Genomic DNA, 20,877 nt, shown 5'->3' with positions numbered 1-20,877 from the left:
TCGGCAAACAGGTTAAAAATGTTTTTTACTGGGCAGTGGACGGAATATTTTTTCATCCAGATGGTTAGAAAAGTCAGAACAACAGTAAGTGTTTTTAAACGACTTTCTGGATTTTTCAAACATTGCCGGTTAATTATCTTTTAGAGAAACTGATGGTTACCTCTGTGACCCAAATGTCTGCTAATACAATAAGCACAAACTGAGGCTGATCAACTTCAACTTGTGCATGCACATGTGGCAAATACAATACAACTAAAAGAAAAGAAAAACATGCAGAAACATAACAGCAAAAATAAAACTTTATTTCAAAATAAAACTTTATTCCCCAACAGAGGAAAATATAATCACATCATTAAATCTGTGTTTAGAGTAGAATTTTTATATTTACAGAATCACATTAATTCGTATCTCTGTAACAGTCTGCTGTATGAGGCAAGAAGTAAATGAATCAGAATTAGCTTCATGATGTTTACACACATGGTTACAGCTGCATGTGAAGTGTTCAGCTGGTCCATCAACTGATACAATTCATTTAACCAGTGGACAAGTTCTGAACAACAACTGTGGAAGATTGGAAAATTCTTTACAGCGCCATCCGGTGATCGTACCAAGAATGACACTGTGGCAGTACATGCTGCTAGGATTGTCTCATTTTTCTACAAATGAAAACATCTGCCATCAGAATAACTTGAAATATGCTATAAACACGTAAAAACAATACACTTACTAACTTAAATGAAGGTCGCTCTTATATAGCGGTGAACAGTAACAATATGGTGGAAGCAGAGCAAATTTATTGAATGTACTAACAGTGTGTTCAAGAACAACAAAGAAGAGTTGGCTGCTGAACAACTTTTTAAATGTAAAAAACAGCCAAATTTTACATTGTTCTTTTCCAAGTTTGCTGTAGTTTTTCATATTTTTCACTGTTCTCTGCTCGCTCTGTGGACGAGTTCCCGGAGCTACATTTGGACTCTGCTCAGGAGGTGATAGGTGACTAAATGCAAGTTCCAGGTAGTTTCAGAAGTGTTGTTGATTGTGATTGGTCAAGGGGATGTGAGGTCACATCACAATGCGACATACTGCAGAAATGGAGATACAACACACAACCAGGCGAAAATATAAAAAGAAAACTAAAGGATCACGATGCTCTCAGTGGAGCAATACGAAAAACTACAAAGTGGTACAACAGCTGGACAGCATTTGGACCACCGACCAGTGTGCCGGGACCTGGACTCTCTGTCAATGTATAAACTTGTATCTGATGTTCACGTAAATGTGAAAGAAAGTCAGTATCAGCACCAACTACAACTCCACAGTCCCACGATGCCTTTTTAATGGCCGACATCTGAAATGTTAGTTAAAATGCTGGTAAGAACTTTTTACCTGACACAAATTCATGAAATACAGCTTATAGGTTGTTACATCCGAGAAGTGGAAAAGGGCTATAGTGTCCCTACCTTTCACTGTATGTTTTATGCTGTCTTCAGTTCTATCAGAAACAGTAAGTACAGCTCTAAGGCAGCGTGACTTAAACATGAGGAAAACAGTTTTGAAGTATCGACAAAAGCAGTTCCAGCTGACTCTGTGTGGGTTGAAGTCCAGAGCTGGTTTTCAGTCCAAAATGTCATCATGTAAACACATTTCTGTGTTTGCTATCTCAGTTGACCGATAGCATTAATGTGATCAGCCAAACTGGGCAAAAGTCAAAAGATAAATCCAGCACTGGGACCTCAGCCTTGACCTCTTCAGATGTACGCTACTGTAAACAGACGGCCTGAATGAATTCAGTGTGACAAAATAACGGCCGCTGAGGAAATAGATTTTGTTCCACAGAGAGAAAAATATGAAGTACTGTTAGTGCCTACCAAAACTGATCACTTGAAATGTCAGAGCCTTTAAAATGCTACTGTTTCTACCACATTTTCATCCAGCAGATGCAATACTATTGCAGGCAAAATTCTACCAGAAGGTTTGATTTCTAATCAGCCGATGAAATGTTAATCACAGGTTGAGTTTTAAGATAATCTTGTTCCTGCTGACCTGCAGTGGTTTAACGTCTCACCTTGCTGCAGTGACGTAGAAGTGTGTCAGTATACAATGACATCGCCTTTGGGTGTGGTTACAGGTGAAACAGACTTTCCACCAGAGAGGGAAGTGTTAGCCTGGTGTTAAGTTACTCATTAACAGTGTTAACAGTGTTTGTTTATGTTATTCCAATACATCACAGTATTGTCAGGTTGTACTATAATAAACTATATATTTACAGTACATTTACAGAACTGTATACAGCGCTTTCATCTTTCCAGTACATTCAGGCAGCTTCGTCCAGCAGTCTCTGCAGGTTCTTCTGCACCTGGAAGAACAGACATTGTGTGGTATTGTAACTATGCAGTATGACATGATGCACAAATCCACATTAATATAATATCTGATAATAAAGGAAGTGTTTTTATCGGTCAATATGTATAGTTCATAGCCACTAGTATTACTCCTGTAATTTTGAATCACGTTTCGCTGTCTGCAGAGCTTTCTAGAATAAACTCAAAGGGAATGAGATAATGTTATTTACTGAAAAAAAAATGACAGTAAATCTATCGCAAGTTATTTAGGTTAGCAACCTGCCAAGTTCAAATTGGCCCTAGTAGCCTATAGCTCTGTAAGTAAGCTAGTTAGCTCACCTGCTGACCTTCCACCATTCTAAAGAATGAATTCAACGTTTTGGTAAATACACTTATTTACTTCCTTTCTGCAATTGAGATGAAGAGATCAACACAATCTCATACCACTGGAGCTGGGAGGCACATAGCCTAGCTTAGCGTAAAGACTGGAAACAGGGGGAAACAGCTAGCCTGGCTCTGTCCAATGTTCAAAATACTCCTGCCAGCACCTCTAAACTTTACTAATTAACTTGTTGTATCTTGCTGTTGAATCTGTACACAAACAGAAATTTAAAAAATGACAGCTTGTGGTTTTAGGAGGAGTTAGGTGCTGGAACTATTTCTTGACAAACAACAGTGTATCCATCCGCCCAGCGCTTCTGTGCTGTATGTCCGGCTATATCGTGGGTTGCCAGGTACAGTGGTTCAGTACAGGTTTTTGTTTTGGTCCAAACGCGGCAACCTCACTGTGATGTCCAGACTTCAGGAAGCTGCACAGTCACTGCGCCTGGCTGTTGTTTGTCAAGAAGTAGTTCCAGCATGGAGCTAAAATCATTATTTCTGTTTATGTACATATTAAACAAAGAAGATACAAGTGTTAATTAGTGAGCTTTAGTGGTGTTGGTAGGTGTGTTTTTGAACTTTAAGTTAACCATGTACTTAACACACAGACATGAGATTGATATCAATCTTCCCTTCTCACTCACAAGAAAGCTAATTAGCATATTTCTCTAAATGTTGAACTATTCCTTTAATGCCATGTCCATGATGACATAAAAATCTTTTCTTTAGCTTTATTATTTATTTATTAATCCATTGTCTGCTTCTTCTTTTCCCTTTAGCTAACTTGTGCTCCAGCTTCCTTGTTATTATTTGTCTCTGCCCACTGAGGTTTATTTTTACCCAACTGCCCAACTGTCTTACGTTTACCCTTTAATTTTTGCTGATGAAACTGCACTTTATTTTCACATTTTTCATCATGAACATGGATGTCAGCTGCTGCTGTTTGTTTGTACGGAGACGAGTGTCAGCCTGAAATGTTAATGTTGCTCAGACACACCAAGTCCAGACTGATGGATGAGAAACGAGCTCTTCTTACAGATGACGTCCACGCTTCTTTATGAAAAGATCACTGACTATAAATGTTTGATTAACGGCAACAAGGGTCTGGTTACATTTTGCTCTCTGGAAACTTGTTCTGAAGCTAGTTCTGTTTCTGACACGATGTGTGGTTTCACATGCTGATGAAGGAATGCTGCGGAAGGGAAAACATCCTTAACACAAGTTTACCCACTGTCTAACTTGCAGTAATTGCGTTTCTGAAATTGAAAATAAAAAAGTCATTATGCGGCAGAGTTAACTGAAGGTTACTTTGGCTGCATCGGCTCCAAACTCCATGCAAGAATTGGATAATCAATAAATACTTTTACATAGACAAATGAAAAAACAATAGGACTATGGTCAACACCAACCAACAGTTCTTTGGTTATGGACAATGAATGGATTTGGGCAGCTGAACACTGGAGGAGAAATGGATCTGTTGTTAACTTAAATCACTGTGATAGTTTTTTGTAAACTGGTTGAAAAGTCTTTTTGTTCAAGACATCCTCCCACAAATCCACAAATCTCCTCCCAAGCAGCTGCTGATGTTTCGAAACATCACTCACAAACTAACAAGAATTGCTAGAAGTTGGTGATGTTAATGGGAACAAATTCACAGGATTTTCCTCCATCTTAAATTCAACCTGTAAGACACAGACAGACAGACTGACCGACCTTCTCCAGCTTCATCAGGTTGATGGTCAGTAGTTCAGAGAAAAGCTCTGTGTTCACGTCGCTCCCCCGCAGGAAGTCATTTCTGGGAAAACCACACAATGGTGGACATAAATAACCTCAAATAACATTAAATATCATTAAATAAAAGATTTAGACATATCTGTAAACATCCAGAATGAATCAAAAAAAGAGCAAAACTGTAATCCTGTATTTTGCAGTCACCAGGATCTGATTTATAATACTGTACTGAATGTGTCACTGTGTGAAAACCATTCAAAATCCCATTCACATTTGTAATCTCACAAATAACTAAAAATCCAGCCCTGAAACCGAGTCTTTCTCAACAGTATGTACTGGGGCTCACTTCATATGTTTAGATAAGGGCGGTCATTTTCTACAAACTAATATCGTTGTTAATTCAATGTTTCATTTAGCTCAGACATGTCTGTAATGACAGCAGGGCAGAGAGGACTGAACACTGTAGAAGTCTTTAGACAGCAGAGTTTACAGCTAGAAAGTTGAAAAAATAGCTTTAAAAGAGAGCGGAAGTACCCGTGCTGCTGCGTTTTCATGGGAGCTGTAGTTTTTTGTATGCTCACAAAGTAGTTGTTTAACTTTGTCAAAATCACGAAGGTTTAAATTTCTGATAGCAGCTGCTGTAGTGGAGCTGGTTTGTCTTATGGAAAGTAAACCCCACGAACGCCCTTCATCTTTTCAGTAAGAGCACTGAAAGAAATGCTGAGTGAGCGATTGCACTGAGTTACAGAGGCTCGTTACTTATCTATACTATAATAAACTATCTTATCTATACTACGCATATGTTCTTCCTTTTGTTGCTGTGACACTTCAGTTTCCCTGTGTAGGATCAATAGTTTCAATAGTTTATCTTGTCTTAGTGACAAATTGGTTTCATACTCGCCAACCTTGGGAGACCTAGATTTAGGGAATTTGCAGCTACTTTTAAAGTTGTGACAATCTGAAAGTCTGGCAGTTAAGGTGTTTCAACAATTAGGAAAACATCTTCCAAATCAGTTTGATTAAGTTTCTTTTTTCAGGCTTGTCTTTCCGTGTTTTCCAGGCGTAGTGTCTCTGACTCTCTCTGTGAACTCACTCCTGGTTGAACTCGGTGACGGAGCCGAGCTTCGTCAGTCTCTGCTCCAATGAGACGATCTTAAAGGCCAGGTAACAGGAAGACAAGACCAGGACACACACGCTGAGAAAACACACACACACACACACACAATCAGTTGACGGATGAAAAGATGCAGAAAGTATAGATATGTGAGAGAAGAGAGTGAACGTGTGAGTGAAAATAGTTCAGAAGACAAAAAGAGTGTGTTAATTAGTGAATTAGTGGATCATTGTGGACTGGTTTTGCAAAATTTTTAATGAATGATTTCATGAATAAATGAATGAATGAATACACAGGTGACAGATGAACGAGTGAACAGATGAATGCATGATGAATCACTGAATTTATGGTGTGCATAAATGAAAGAGTGAATAAGTGAGTGATGAAAATTGATATATAGGTGAAATGAATAAATGTATTAATATACAAATGAATGTATGAATGTGTATTAAATGATGAATTCACTGATCAAATGGACAGATGAACTAAGAGACTGAATAACTGAACTAAAATGAATGGGAGAATCGAATAAATGAATTAATTTTGGAAGAAATGAATGAATGAATGGCAGTAAACTCACAGAAACAGGTAGACGAACAGCAGAGTGTTGAGAGAAACTGCTTTCAGAGTTCTGCTGTCAATCACCAGCTCCGACACTGAAAACAGAAAAAAATACTCAATTAGTTAAACTGACATACATTTTTTATTGATCTAAGATTAAAATAAATGTGTCTTTTACTGATAAGTTAAAAAGAATCTGGGTTGTTATAACATCAACAGTCTCATCAGGGAGGAAAATTTACTTTATCATCTCAAAATAATAAAACATCTGCAGCCAGCAAATGCTGCGTGTTATGTGGACTGTAAGATCAGGAAATATGAGACAGTTTGGAGTGATGTTGGATAAAAACTTTGTAAGTCCAGTTTTGATTCTTTTTCTTCACACTGTCTTGTGCCGAACATTCGTACCAGCGTGATGTGCGTCGTGCTGCTTGTTGTCTGAGCTCTGCTGGTTCTGATGCTGGATGCTCACTTTGTGCTGCTGGTCTGGACGTTCAGGAGGAGCTGCACTGTCTGTGCGCTTCACCACATCCAGAAACTGAGGAACGGGGAACTCTGCAGCGTTGAAGAGACAGGAAGCAGGGGAAGCAACGTGAATAGGAAGACATACACCTGGAAAACCAGGGCTCAACCTGACTTTGAGCAGGTGTTTCAGCCTGCTGAAGTGGCTGGCTTTGTTTTGGTATTGTCATCTAATCGTTATCCTCAGTTTGGAAATCCCTGGAACACCTACAAGGAGCTACAAGGGGCAGCTGGTAAATAAACTCCACCACATAATAAGACAGATGGCCATCTTTTCCTTTTTTCCCTCATTATTTAACAGTGGATTGTGTCCAGGTGTTACATTACATCCCTCTCTCTCATCCCTCTCTTCTCAGGTGTAATAAATAGCCCTCAATGCCCAGTGCAGTGATGAATATGATAAAATAAAAGAGGGGGAGGAAGTAAACAGTCACTTCACAGAGTGAAGCTTTGAACTGGGACATCACCACTGGACAGCTGTCATGTAAACACAGTGAGAGGAGGGAGGGTCGAGGGAGATGGGAGGGAAATACTGGACAAGTTGGAAGAAAACCTCTTCTGCTCCTGAAATTCAAACGGGTTCACGATTTTGCTAAGTTAGTAAAAGCTGTTTGTGAACAGCTAGAGATGCGTTTCATGAGTCATACTTGTGCATAATCAAAAAATAGGAGCTAATCATTTGTAGTCTGTGACTGCTACGCTGCTGCTAACTGGTTGGTTGCTGATACCTGCTATCTTCTCGTAGTCGGGGGTCTGGGAGTCGGAGCTGCTGCTCTCCTCCATCTCCTGCCTCCGCTGTATCACTGCTCCGTCCAGATCACTGAATTCACCTGGAAAACTCTTCACAGACACACAGACAACATGTTCGCTAACGGTAGTTGGTGAGTCACTTATTGAGGACCATAAAACCAATTTTCAGTCCTCTTACATGTTTGTCAGCAGAAGGAATTGTCTCAAAAAAAAACAACACAAGCCACAAGGTTGTCTGGGCAACAGATGAATGATGTGGACATGTGAATGAAGTGTGTGCCGATGCTGAAGGTTAGAGAGGAAGAGACTGACAAGACAATCAAAGTCCTCCAAACCGTACAACCACATAGGTCGTTTGTTCTTACCCTCTGATACGAGGGTAAGACCTAGATTTAGGGAATTTACAGCTACTTTTAAAGTTGTGACAATCTGAAAGTCTGGCAGTTAAGGTGTTTCAACAATTAGGAAAACATCTTCCAAATCAGTTTGATTAAGTTTCTTTTTTCAGGCTTGTCTTTCCGTGTTTTCCAGGCGTAGTGTCTCTGACTCTCTCTGTGAACTCACTCCTGGTTGAACTCGGTGACGGAGCCGAGCTTCGTCAGTCTCTGCTCCAATGAGACGATCTTAAAGGCCAGGTAACAGGCCTTACATGTCACGTATGTAACGTTATGTAACTTAAAACTAAGTCAACGTTGACTTTCAGTTTCACACAGGACACATGTGATACTAAAAGTCTCTGACTAACTCTTTATACAACATCACCTGAAACAATAAACGTAATGAACGCCACTGATACGCCTCAGGCCTCATGTAAGCTGAATGGGATGGAGTGGAAAAGCATGTGTCTGACCTACCAGAGGAAAGCGGGGTGATAGAGGTGACCTCTGACCTCTGAAGCTGTTCTCAGCTGAGGAGGGGATGGGGCTGCTACATGGACTCTTCTCCTGTACATATACATATAATAAATAATCAGATATAGTATGTTTCTAAGAAGAACACAACATTTAGTAGAACCATAAACAGTGAATGTCATCCTTAAGAAAATAATACATTGGCGTGACAGTGTAGTGCAATGCAATGTAGCTTTTTAAAGATAGTTTTAACAATAAAAGCTATCAGGGTTAATTCAATTTCTCGATTTTTGGGGGTTAGAATCTCTTAGTCAATTCAAGTCAAGTTTATCTGTATAGCCCAACATCACATAAAATGTCTAAATGGGCTTTAAAGGGCATTGTCTCTGGTTCCTGACCCGTACGAACCCCTAAAAAAAGACACAAACATCAACTTTTAAGGAACTAAGAAAAGAAGCCTTGATTTTCACTTCATCATCTCTGAGTTCATTTGCTTGTGGTTGATAAGACAAAAAGGTCATTTCATTTTAACATCAATGAAACCACTAAAATCGTCAAAAATAAAACATTTTAAGGTTTTCTGCCTGGTAAAAGTGACTAACAAAAAGGATACAGCTGCATGTGGGAATTCTGTCCTACCTCCAGATGAAGACAGACGGACATCAGTAACTTGTAGGTGTTGTCTCTGGACAGGAGGGACACGAACACGTACTGCAACAAATAACACAACGTTCAATGGCTCTGCTAACGTGCTCGCACTCACTCTGCCCGCTGAGGGAGACACTGCAGGCCCTGGCCAAGAGTAATCCAGTTCAGAAGATTATTGAGCTCCATTGAGCCGTTAAGTTTCCAGGGTTGTTTTGGTTTGTTTATTGTGACAGATATTGGAAGCTGACAGTGTTGAGTGTCGGTCCTCTGATGCGGCTCAGGAACTGACCAAAACTACTGAACTTGTTTAAAGCAGACAGAAACACTAGCACACATTTTTACAAACAGAAAATTCGATCGGCCCTGGCAGGTTTGCTGTGTTGTTATGTTGGACAGCTCTGAAGACTTAATAAAGGTAACACTTTAGATTTTAAAGGAAGAATTCCTGACAACATTTCAGTGAACACAGTGGAACAGAGTCCATGCGTGAGCAGTAAAATCATGGGGAGATGAAACCGAGAGCCGTCCTTCTCACCCTGTCGTTTGCAGTGGCGATCACCAGAGCGTTTGGCACCAGGATGGCAGTTTTGGTCTTCTTGATGTGACTGACGGACATCACTGGGATGGCGATCTGGGACGGACAAACAGCAGGATGAACAGTTCAACCCTGCAGGGACTACTTTACTCTCTGTTGGTACAGTATCACTCATCCTGTGGGAAGTAGTGGTCACACTGTCACATAAGCTTTGAAACCTCATCAGTCAAACAAATAGAAACATATCAGATGATTCGGGCAAAGGCCTGTTTCACTGCTGCCATTCTGGAACTCAAAAGACTGTCCTTTTGAAATAAAAGTAAAATAAAATGATTTGAAATAAATACGTCCTTGTTGCACCTCACTAACTTCTTCTTTATGTTTACTTGTTCTAAGTGTCAGATTGACGATCTACAAAGTGTGTTTTGATAAAACAGAAAGTTGTAACACTGTGAAGTCTCTGTTTGAGACTCTGAAGTGGAAATAAGAGACGCAAGTGAGAGGTGAGAAAGTCTCTGCGCCAAAGACCTTTAGAGTACCTTTCCACAGCGATGTTGCAGCTTGATGGTCATGACACACACAGAAGCGTTTTTTACTTTCAAATAATAAGAGTAAACTCGTGTTCGCGGTACCTTTGTGTCTTTGCCAAACACCTTGGAGTGGAAGCAGATCCAGTGGTCAGAGACAAACATTCGTCCCTGGTAGAGGATGTCTTTCTGCAGGGCACAGGTGTAACCTGACAAACAGGTAAACAGCATCAGGTTACTGAGGGGAAAACACTCAAGAGATACTTTTCTAAAGCGATCTCAGTGTAAGTGATAAGTAACAGTTCTGTGCAAAAATACATAATAAAGTTAAGCTGAAGCTATTTATAGGCGACGAGGAACAGTTACAACGAAAAAAAACTATTTCAGTGTGCCATGTGAGTATTGTTTTACGACAGACTTGATGGGAACCTATCCTTCAAATCATCATCAAGTGTTTAACAAAAACCTGGCAGGTATCAAATGTTCAAGTATTATCTGATCCCTCATTCAGTATTTAAGGTGGAGCGGACAGTTGTGATCATGAAAGACTTACTCTGTCTGAGCTGTTCCTCTTTGCTGATCTCCTTAAATATTTTATGGTACTGGCAGTTGCTCTTCGAAAGCTGAAACACAACACACACACACACACACACACACACACACACACACAGACTGCAGTAACATGCTCACACATAATGCAGTGTGAATATTAATTATATTTCAAGAGACTTGGCACATGTGAGCTTTTGAATGCCAAAAAAATGTTTTTGAACTGAAGCTGTCGATTTAGGCTGATATTTTGTGGCATTATGAAACAACCAGATTTTTTTAAAAGGTTTTAGCATAAACATCATTAATATCAGATTTTATCACAAGTCACATCAATATCAATTAAAGCAAAGTGTTGATAGACAACTGTGTTTTTTTTAAATAAATTGAAATATGAATGAAAAATAAATAAGCCAGTCAGCAGAAATTATATTTGATATCCCTCAGCAGGAAAAACAGTTCCCACGCTGTAATGTTTATAGATGTAATAAATATGTATCAGAGTTTACTTAGTGAATGCTCACCTGGCTGTAGTGAGACTTCTTCCTCTCTACCTTGGAGTCTGACTCTGTCTGAACCTGAGTCAGCAGGGAGTGGTCGAAGGTCTTTGACCTGCAGACAAAAAATAAAAATCAATGACAGGAAGTATAATATATATTATTACACCTTACATGACAGTCTGCTTGTCTGTGATCCTTTGTACTCTAATTCGACACTTATATATATATTTATATAACACTATTTATTATCGGTCATCATGTGAAGTTACATACATGAAATGTAACAATCATACTACAATGAAACAATGAAAAACAAAGAAGCATATAAAAGATCTAAAATTAGATAAAAACACATAAAAGATATGTATCCCTTAACGCCAGTATAAGCAAGTCCAGAAAGATGTTTCTGTCAAAAAATGAGATTAAGAGATTTTTAAAGCTGCATTAATCAATTTGTGGCCACTAGGAGGCAGGAAAACATCAAAACAAGCTGACAGATACTTTTTACACATCCAGCAGACACAGAGCAACATGATCATCCCACTGGAGTGGGGTTTCTGTCCACCTGATGAATGTAAGGACTCTCTTTAATTCTTATTTTTAATTCTTATTTTCTCACATGCTGTATGTAAAGTGTTTTGCTGGATATCTATTGATGCGTCCATGCAATCTTTCCATTAATCTGACAGCATATGATTCAGACTTGTGTCATGTTGAAAGTGAAAGTGTTATGGAAATGTTACTAGATGTGACACAGTAGGATTGTACCATGGTTTCGAGGTTTTGTCCTGTTATTTCCTGTTTTATTTTGTAATACTCTCCCTCCCTCTTGCTTAATACTCAGTATTAACTCAGTTTTGCTTCCTGTTCGCTGATTGCTTCGAGTGGTTTCACTTGTGTCTCGTTGTCCCCCTCACCTAAGTGTATTTAAGTCTGTATCCTTCTTTTGTCGGTTAGTCTTGGTTGCCATGTTGGTTTTGGCTTCTCTGATGGTGGCCTTATAGCTGCCTGGTACCTGTCTGCCGGTCTGCCTACCTGTACTTGCCAGTAAGCTCTACTAAATCAGTTAATCATCATGCTGCTACCTCTGTCTGCCTTTGGGTCCTTTCCTGTTTCCTGTTTGCCAACATCGTAACAGATTGCTGAGGCCGAAGTGTTAAATTGCAGATTAACGTAAAGGGGTGCATGTCTGAAAGGGGCAGTTTTGTGTACAGTGGGTTTATCGGAGCTTCTTGACTTGGGGTTGATGAGAGCCCTGAGACTGAATCATACCGTATATGTACCGTCAAACCAAAACAATGAGCTAAAAGGCTAAAAAGCTCCATAAAGCTGCACACTTAGTGAGAATTCTTTGTGGGTTTGTCACTGCGAGTGACCCCATTTCACGTTACACGCAGACATTTGGTCGAGTTTTATTTTTATAAATATCAGTAAACACAGATTCAGAGGAAGATGGAGAGGGGTGAGTTGGTTTGTTTGTCCAACGCGGTGGTCCAGAACCAGATTCAACAACAAGAGTAGAATTTACTGTGGATGAGTGTGAAAGTTATTGTTGATCTTGTTAACAGTTGTTTGACAAAAATCTCCACTTACTAGCTTCTTTTTTTTCCCCTGTAGTTTTTAGCCACATCTCACGGTCTTCATCAGCAGATGAAGTTTGCTCAGTTTGATGAAAAGTGAGCCGACGAAGACCGTGACATGTGGTTGAAAGCTTCAGAGTGGACCTTTTTAAGTTAAGAATTTGTTGTCAGTTCACTGTAGATATTCCTTCTCACCACATGTTGAATCATAATGGTTTTAGTGACCCCATGACCTTTCTTGTGGCGCCACCCTCAGAACAAGCTTTACATTTTTGTTGGCCCTCAAAAACAATGTGTAGGTGTTTTTTGGAAAAGCTGTATTACAGAATGAAATGAAAACATGGATTACATAAATACAATTTAACCTTAAATCCTTTTTAGGACTGAATGACTGTCTTAATGTCCTGAAGGTACTTTTTTTTCATATTTGGACCAAGATGTTAACTTGCGGAAGCTTAGCTTCTTGGCTGTGGTTGCTTTAAAACAAACAAACCATTATCTAAATAGTACTATGTAATTATTTTATTATCTTGATATAACAATCTTTTTTCTCAAATGTACACTTTTAAACTTATTGTCCTAAGTGTAATGTCATCTTGAGATATCAAATATTGTTTTCTCATAATGACAAATTAAAAAGTGTCAAATCTTAATTAAATCACAATCATGTCTGAATCATTATTTCATGATAATGGTCCATATTAAATCTTGACATAACAAGATAATTAGGTCGTGAAAATAATCAGTGGCCACTTAAGACTATAAGAGACTTGCCAAGAGTCTCTTATAGTCTAATATATTAGCATTCAGTTAGTACAGTAACACCAGCCTTAAAGGATTTTAAAGCAACAGTAGTGGCTTTTTTGCATTTAGTTAGGAACTGTCTTGGTTGGTTAAGAAAAGCAAGTAACCTGACTAATGCTGGTTTCCTCCTGCCTGAGAGCTCCTGTTGATTCGGATCGACGGCCTGCAGAGACTCGCTGACCGCCCTCTCATATTTCTGCCGCTCCTCCATGTTTTCTGAACTACAGACATCTGAACTACAGACAGCAAGAAAACAACATTCAGACACACCAAAATTATCCAAAATACTTCATTTAGCAGCAACAGCCAGCAAGCAGGAGCAGCTACGTAGAGTAGATTAAGAACCAACGGTACATGGAAGGAAACATAGGGATCAGTACAAAGTACTCTAAATGATTGGTGGAATAAATGTATACTGTACATACAGCAAGAATGGTATGTAACTGAGGTTTATACTGGGTTTAAATCCATCCTCCACTTAATAACATATCAGACAAATTCAAGTCCTAAGAACTCAAGTGAATCTTGTTAAGCTTGCTCAACAGCATGGTATTTTACGGTAAAACTGAATATAGTTATTAGGGTCCTTATTAGAGTCTGACAGGATTTTTGAGGCTGACACTAATGTAGATATTTGAGACTTAAAAAATCCAATTATGATAAAATCAGATGATATTCCTTTTTTTTAACAGAAACGTATAACTTAAAACATTTCTGATAAGATTTCTTTAAATTTGATTCTTATTGTGACCAAGATATGTAGCCTATGTTACACAAAACAAACTTGTCAGTGCTCTCCGAGTAAACCATGTAATGGAGACTCCATTTCTAAAGGACCTTAAGCATATCTTTGACATATCGGTCAACAGTCTGTATACACAGATAAGGATCTAGATATTAGCTTATCTTGATAAGCTAGAAGCCTGTCAGCTGATTTATCAGTCGGGGTGTAGTTGCAACGAACAGTTTGTTTCACTATTGATAGAAAAACGAGAGGTAACATCTTCAGTTTTCTTGTTTTGTCCGACCAACAGTCCAAAATTCAAACATATCAGATTTTACAACGATACGTGACAAAGAAAAGTAGCAAATCCTCACATTTGAGAAGCTGTAGCCAGGAAATACTTATCTGTCAATCGACCAATCGATTAATCGACTAGTTGTTACAGCTCTCATAGAGGTACTAGTACTGCTACTACTTGAACTAATTTCACAACTGATGCCAGCATGCCAATACTACTACTAATAAAAACACTATTACACTACCACTACAACAGCTAATACCAGTATCCACAGTATATTGTTTAATAATGTAGACATCTTCTCTCTGATCCCGTTTGCAGTCACAAACTCACTGATAATCCCTTTCCTCGTGCTTTGCAGTTCCTCTGTTACACTTCCTGGAATCTTCCTGCGATGTCTGCCTGCTCACACACTGTTCTGTCATCACGCTCTACGGTTTTTAACCGACCGTCTGTCCCGCTGTCCTGTCTTTCTGTCTGCCTGCCTGCTGCTGTGAGAACCGAGAGGTGAACTGACCCTGCAGCCTGATCCTCTGCTCCCTCACCTGCCCTTGGGAGTGTCTGCTGGGCCTCCTGGTCTCACATGTCACAGCCAATCAGATGGCAGGATGGGGTTGTGTGTGTGTGTGTGTGTGTGTGTGTGTGTGTGTGTGTGTGTGTGTGAGCATTTAAACCTTTGATCAGTGACATTTTACCCAGCTTTGCATGGAGAGTAAAGTTTCATTTTCTCTCTCAGATGTTGCTGTACACTTTAAAATCTTTTCTTTTTCTGTTCACATAAACTCCTGGCAGGCAGAACAAGTTGAGATATTTGGTGTCAGTGAACATGGTGGTTTCCCATGCAGCTCTCAGTATACATGGCAACTTTCTTCTCCTTTTTTATTTCGCTTTTTTACCTGTAATTGTTTCCCAAACAGGATGAAATCTGATCCGTTTCCCTGTGTTGATATAAACTGTTATCATTTATTTATTTTTTACTATATAGATGAACGCAGGACAGGAGGGTCAGGTAGAGAAAACATCTGCTGTATCGCTTTACACTGACTGCAGTCCTCTACAATAACAACAGTCCAGTGAACGAACGCTTTCTTTGTGTTTTCAGCAGGTAAGCAGAGAATATGATGTGCCTGAAGTTTGTGTTACAGGGAGAAAGTCACCAGACTCCCTTCAAAAATCTGGAAATTTAATTTGACCTTGCTAACAGCAGATTTTATTTATTCTGGTAAAAAAAAATACTGCAAAGAATTAGAATAACTGTTTTTAACTGTGTGAAAAAATAGATTTTTCCCTGCAGACGTTTAGTTCAGCCCAAATGAGGATATATGATCTAGCTATTATCGTGTGTGTGTGTGTGTGTGTGTGTGTGTGTGTGTGTGAGAGAGAGAGAGATCTGAGCTGACTGATATCAGCTGTGGGTCACTGGGCCACAATGTCAACAAACATGTTATAAAGTTTCTCAGTGTCAATCTCTTGTTCTCTCTCTGTCTATTTCAGCTTTCATTCTCTGACTCAGCACAGGTTTCACACACACACACACACACACACACACACACACACACACACACACACACACACACACACACACTCTTATGTACAGTACATGCTCACATGCAATAGGCACAGTTACACTCACTGACACATGAACACAAATACACAAATACACTTACAGAAATAAATGACACTAATGTACACACAAGCGTAAAACGGCCCAGCATCTGCCTATGCATAAACACACATACACAATCACATTTCTATACTTGTGAGGACCCTCACTGACATATTACATTTCCTGGCCTGTAAGTCTAACCTTAAAGGAACAGTTCAACATTTTGGGAAATGAGAATCTCGTGTATGTGCTTTAAGCACGGAGCTGGAGTCAGAAAGTGGAGGCACTTTGGAGAGTTAGCCTGGATCTGTCCAAAGTGAAAAGATACAAACACTTTCAAAGCTCACTCATTAACGCACTGTATCTTTGACAGATGTGTGAAAAGGGGGATTTCTGTGCTGGAACTATTTCTTGTTGAATAACCATGAACAGTGACTGTCTGCAGCGTCCTAAAGTCTAGACAAGACTTCTGTACAGAGACAAAAAACCTAAACTTGTGCTCACCAACTGTTTCTGGCAACCCGGCAGTTTTCAAAAAGGTTGTTAAACTATTCGTCTAACCTTCAGACCAAGTCTGAACCCTCAGACGGTCCTTTGAAGAAGAGGAACAGACAAAACTGTGTCAGTCATCAACTGCCAGATGTTTAATATCTGTTGGGTGTCAATTTCTTTACTGAGGTCCAGTGTGTGACATTTAGGAGGAGGTATTGGCAGAAATGGAATAGAATATTCATGTTTTCATTTGTGTATAATCACCTGGAAATAACAATCGTTGTGTTTTCGTTACCTGAGAATAAGCGGTTTATATCTACAGAGGGAGCGGGTCCCCTTCCTCGGAGGCCGCCATGTTAAATGGACAAACCAATCACTGGCTCTAGAGAGGGCCTTTCGCGTTTTTCACGAGTTTCGCAGCTACCGTAGTTTCTCCTACACGCTTGGAAGGGGAGGGTGAGGCGAGCAGTACTCAAATGGTTGTAAACTACAATTTCACTGCTAGATGCCACTAAATCCTGCACACTGGACCTTTAATGTTGGAACAGTCCATCTGATTGGGGGTTACACGGTCCCTAATAGGCTACCTGTACTGTAAGGCAGGTGCAGGAAGTGGCACTGACCGTCGTCACCTCCCCCCAGCCCTTCAAGTGGATCCGTCCAGCCATGAAATGTCAGAGGTCAAGCACAAAAATAACGTTACCGATGACGTTCACACCTGTCCAGCTGTCGGTGGGTGAGGCGGAGCGGCGGTCATGCTGTCCCCTGTCCCCTGTCCCCTGTTTCCTGTCCCCTGTCGCCTGTCCCCTGTCCCCTGTCGCCTGTCTCCTGTCTCCTGTCCCCTGTTTCCTGTCCCCGTCGCCTGTCTCCTGTCTCCTGTCCCCGTCCCCTGTCCCCTGTCTCCTGTCTCCTGTCTCCTGTCCCCTGTCTCCTGTTGCCTGTCCCCTGTCTCCTGTCCACGATGGAAAATGAACTTTCTCTTGTGCTAATTAAGAGCGAACTTTGCGACTTTGACGATGTCGGGGATGATTTCGCACGAAGCAGAGCCAGGAAGAATGCACTGCATAAAGTAACACGCTTATGATTAATGTCGGCGTATAAAGTCTTCCTGTGTTTGCCATATGTGACACCAGCTTGCTGCCCGTTGTTTTTTAGGCTTTGGGTTTGTAAATATTAAGTTTATCTCTTATTTGTGGCTGAGAGCGGTGTAGTTTGTTAATGTGCTCTCTTTAGTTGAGTGTAACGTTACCTGCGCTGCACATCCTGTTGTTGAGAGACCGGTGAATTCCTTTCTAGTTCCTGTGCTGTTGGCTTTGAGTGCTCCTGCACTGTACATCCTGGTGAGATGCAGGTGGATGTAGTATGATGGTCTTAGTTACTATGCTGTTGGCGTTAATTGTGTGCTGTATATCCTGTTGATGTGTTTACAGTTTTCTCATTTCCATCATTTTAAAATAACTAACTTATAATGATTAGATGAGTATTATATTTCTACACAATCATATACTGTCGTTCTGCATATATTGTATTTTTATTTGTCTCTGTGTTGTTGCCAATACGAATAAAATACTAATGAATCTCTTGTTGTTGTACTTTAATATCCCTCATTGCTCTGTTAGTGTTTAAATTATATGTTTCTTTGAAATACAGTTAATACTATTGAATGCCAGTGCTGGACAATTTTTATGCCAACTGCTCCGGAAATAAAGTTGTTGTTGCTTGGAATGATTCGTATTAAGATGTAGTGACACGCAGTGAGACAATATCCGTTGCAGAATGAGTCTCCTGCATGTTGTGGTGTGTAAACAGAGGCCAGACGCCCTTTTGAAACACAAACACAAACTGTATGAACTGCAGCTGCAGGATTTGCTGCTAAAAACATGAAGCGTCAACACATTTGTCCCACAGGACGTCTCTGACTCTGCTGTATCAATTTTAACCGTTATTTTTTTTTTTTTTTTTTTTTTAAATCTGTCCCCCCAAGTTGGAAATGCAATATTAAATCCCTGGAGTACCCCTTTAGTTTCAGACAATATTGCAAATGAAGTACTTCCAGGTTACAACAAAGAATGTGTGTTTATGTGGGTGTACGCTGGGAGGTGGGGAGATTAAAAAATATTTTTAACTGCAAAAGGGGAGCTTGAGAGAAAAAGTTTGGGAACCACAAACATCTGCTCCACTTTCTACTCGTTGTGAATTAATTTCTTCTGTGGCAGCACGAGCAAACAGAAAACTCCTGCAGGTTAAACTGGGTTTACTGGACACTTCTGAGGCTGACCAACTCCAGAAGCTCCAGCGCAGAAGACGGACAGATTTGCAATATTAAAGGGGAACTCCACGGATTGAACACATCCCAGTCAGTTTCCAGGTGTTGGGGAGCAAAACTGCATATGTTAAAAAAGTCGTATAAAGCCTTCAGTGTCTCCAGAGGGAGCTGTGTGAAGTCTGATAAACGTCCTCAAGTGATGTCACGTGAGTCAGCGTCGGTTGGAGCTGAAGACTACAGGTTTAAAAATGAAACAAATCTGTTGGTGTGGAGTTAGAAGGCAGCGAGCTCAGCAGACGTCTGTATCCCGCTGCTCATCTCCGCTGCAGGCTCCGTTAGCCGCTGCTAGCATAGCACACCTGAATCTCTGACAGACTGCGCCTGCACGCTGTGGTTGAGTAAAACATGAGAGACTGCAGACAGAGCAGATTAAAATATCGCTTTCTTCATGTTTATGCTTGTTGAACAGGTGTTTTGGCTTTTAGCCCTGCGGCCCGTTTAATACCGGGTTTCAGTTCTCATTCCCAAACTAAATGATTTTACTTATTCATCGCAGTTCAGGCAGTCTTTTGCGATGTGTTTATCACGCATGTTCATATCGCGATGAAAATACGATTTATCGTCAACACTAGACTGAACCGTTGCACTGTGGGTAATGTAGGCGCCAGGTTTTGACAGGAAGAATGTATTGAATGAAAAAGACGATTTTCTGCTGCAGTGAGTTTTATACTTTTTGTTGTCCACGAGTCTGAAAATGTTATAGGAGTGCGACGCTAAATCTGTGGAGTACTGGTTTCCGAAATAACCCATAATGCAAAGCTCTCTTCCAGTAACAGGCTCGCTGTGTAACTCTATTCAAAGAGAACATCTGCTGTTGGAAATGCACAGATGTCAAGTCCTCAATTGTGAGACCGATCTCACTTTTTCGAATATAATTTCCAGGAAAAAAACACTTGCTTGAAGGAAACAGAAGAAGAAGAAGCGGGTATTTAGCACGGACAGAGACAACCAAAGAAAACAGCTCCACCTACAGAAACTCTTACTTGAGAGGAGATTTCTGGAAAGTGTACAGAACACTGCACATCAACGTTGGAGACTTTCAGTTTTTGAGAGTTAGGGACAAGGACACTGCAGATTACTATTGTAACAAAAAGTGTTCTTACCGGTGATGTCCGGGTGTGTTGGACGGAGCACAGGAAGGTTTGGACATTGCGCTCTTCCTGTTAAATCGAAACAAGTCGTCTGCGGTGTAGTTCTCCATTGCAGCGACAGAATCACTGTCTGACACTTTAAGATATAATTGACTGCGACAGGTGTACACTGGGATTTGAATGAACCCACCTTCTACCCCTCTGTGTTTTTCCAGGCAGTTCAGCAGTCCATGTTACATTGTTTTGGATTATTTCGTGTGTATTTGTCGATACTCCACTTTTTTCCTCAAATATATACTGCAGGACATGTTGTGGTCACAAATGACACGCCTCCTCGACCCCTGCAAAATAAACATGATCTTACTATCTGTGACTGGCTGTACGGTGGCTCTGTTTGTGCAACAGTCATATACTGTAGACCCACTGAACCCTCTTCTTCCTCCCGCTGCCCCAAATCTCTTATCAGCGACTCTGGTCAGCGACAGGCGAGCTGAGTGTGTTTTGTACTTTCATGGCAGAACATTTCTTTACATTATAAAGGAGCCTTCCAAACTTTTGGGAGGGTTACTTGCTTGAGTTTCATCTCTGTGCGTCCAACACAGAGACGTCCAGGACGTGTTTTTGCTTCTGATGATTCCCTATAAATACAATGCCGGTTTGTGAAGTACTATTGCTGTTCTATCTTCAGTTATGCTTGAAGGTGTGCACATATGAAGTTGACTGTAACCACATCTGTGGGTGGTACTAAGACAAATTGTCTAATGACACACACCCAAGTCCATTTGCTCCCTCTGTAGCTGGTGGAGAAACAATTTGGACTCAAAATGTACTTTTCTTAGCGTAATAAAGAATCAGTTCTAATGAGAGCAGATGACAGTTATGTGTCCTTTGGGAGATAAAATAAATGAGGTCCAAGCCAAAAGACTTCTAAATACTGGCACAGAA

At 40.3% G+C, this 20,877-nt stretch overlaps 1 protein-coding gene across 3 annotated transcripts; it reads right to left on the bottom strand.

Annotated features, from left to right (window-relative positions):
* Positions 1 to 281: 281 nt before the first annotated feature.
* LOC122876572 (GRAM domain-containing protein 2B) lies at positions 282 to 20,219 on the bottom strand. Of its 3 annotated transcripts, none has more exons than XM_044197077.1 (14): positions 19,945 to 20,219; positions 13,503 to 13,631; positions 11,036 to 11,123; positions 10,516 to 10,585; positions 10,068 to 10,171; positions 9,436 to 9,531; positions 8,892 to 8,963; positions 8,256 to 8,345; positions 7,380 to 7,491; positions 6,538 to 6,684; positions 6,149 to 6,224; positions 5,548 to 5,649; positions 4,437 to 4,518; positions 282 to 2,356 (listed from the first exon to the last, which is right to left on the bottom strand). In XM_044197077.1, the coding sequence occupies exons 1-14, from the start codon at positions 20,040 to 20,042 to the stop codon at positions 2,315 to 2,317; spliced, it is 1,308 nt and encodes a 435-aa protein (XP_044053012.1). In that variant the 5' UTR covers positions 20,043 to 20,219; the 3' UTR covers positions 282 to 2,314. The 3 variants fall into 3 exon arrangements, with proteins under 3 accessions (XP_044053012.1, XP_044053013.1, XP_044053014.1); XM_044197078.1 differs by lacking the exon at positions 19,945 to 20,219 and adding an exon at positions 14,751 to 14,965; XM_044197079.1 differs by lacking the exon at positions 13,503 to 13,631 and having other exon boundaries at positions 19,945 to 20,218.
* Between the last annotated feature and the right edge of the window lie 658 nt (positions 20,220 to 20,877).

This window comes from Siniperca chuatsi, linkage group LG5, assembly GCF_020085105.1.
Source record: "Siniperca chuatsi isolate FFG_IHB_CAS linkage group LG5, ASM2008510v1, whole genome shotgun sequence".
Classification (NCBI taxonomy): domain Eukaryota; kingdom Metazoa; phylum Chordata; class Actinopteri; order Centrarchiformes; family Sinipercidae; genus Siniperca; species Siniperca chuatsi.
This window is presented reverse-complemented; position numbering and strand designations above follow the sequence as displayed.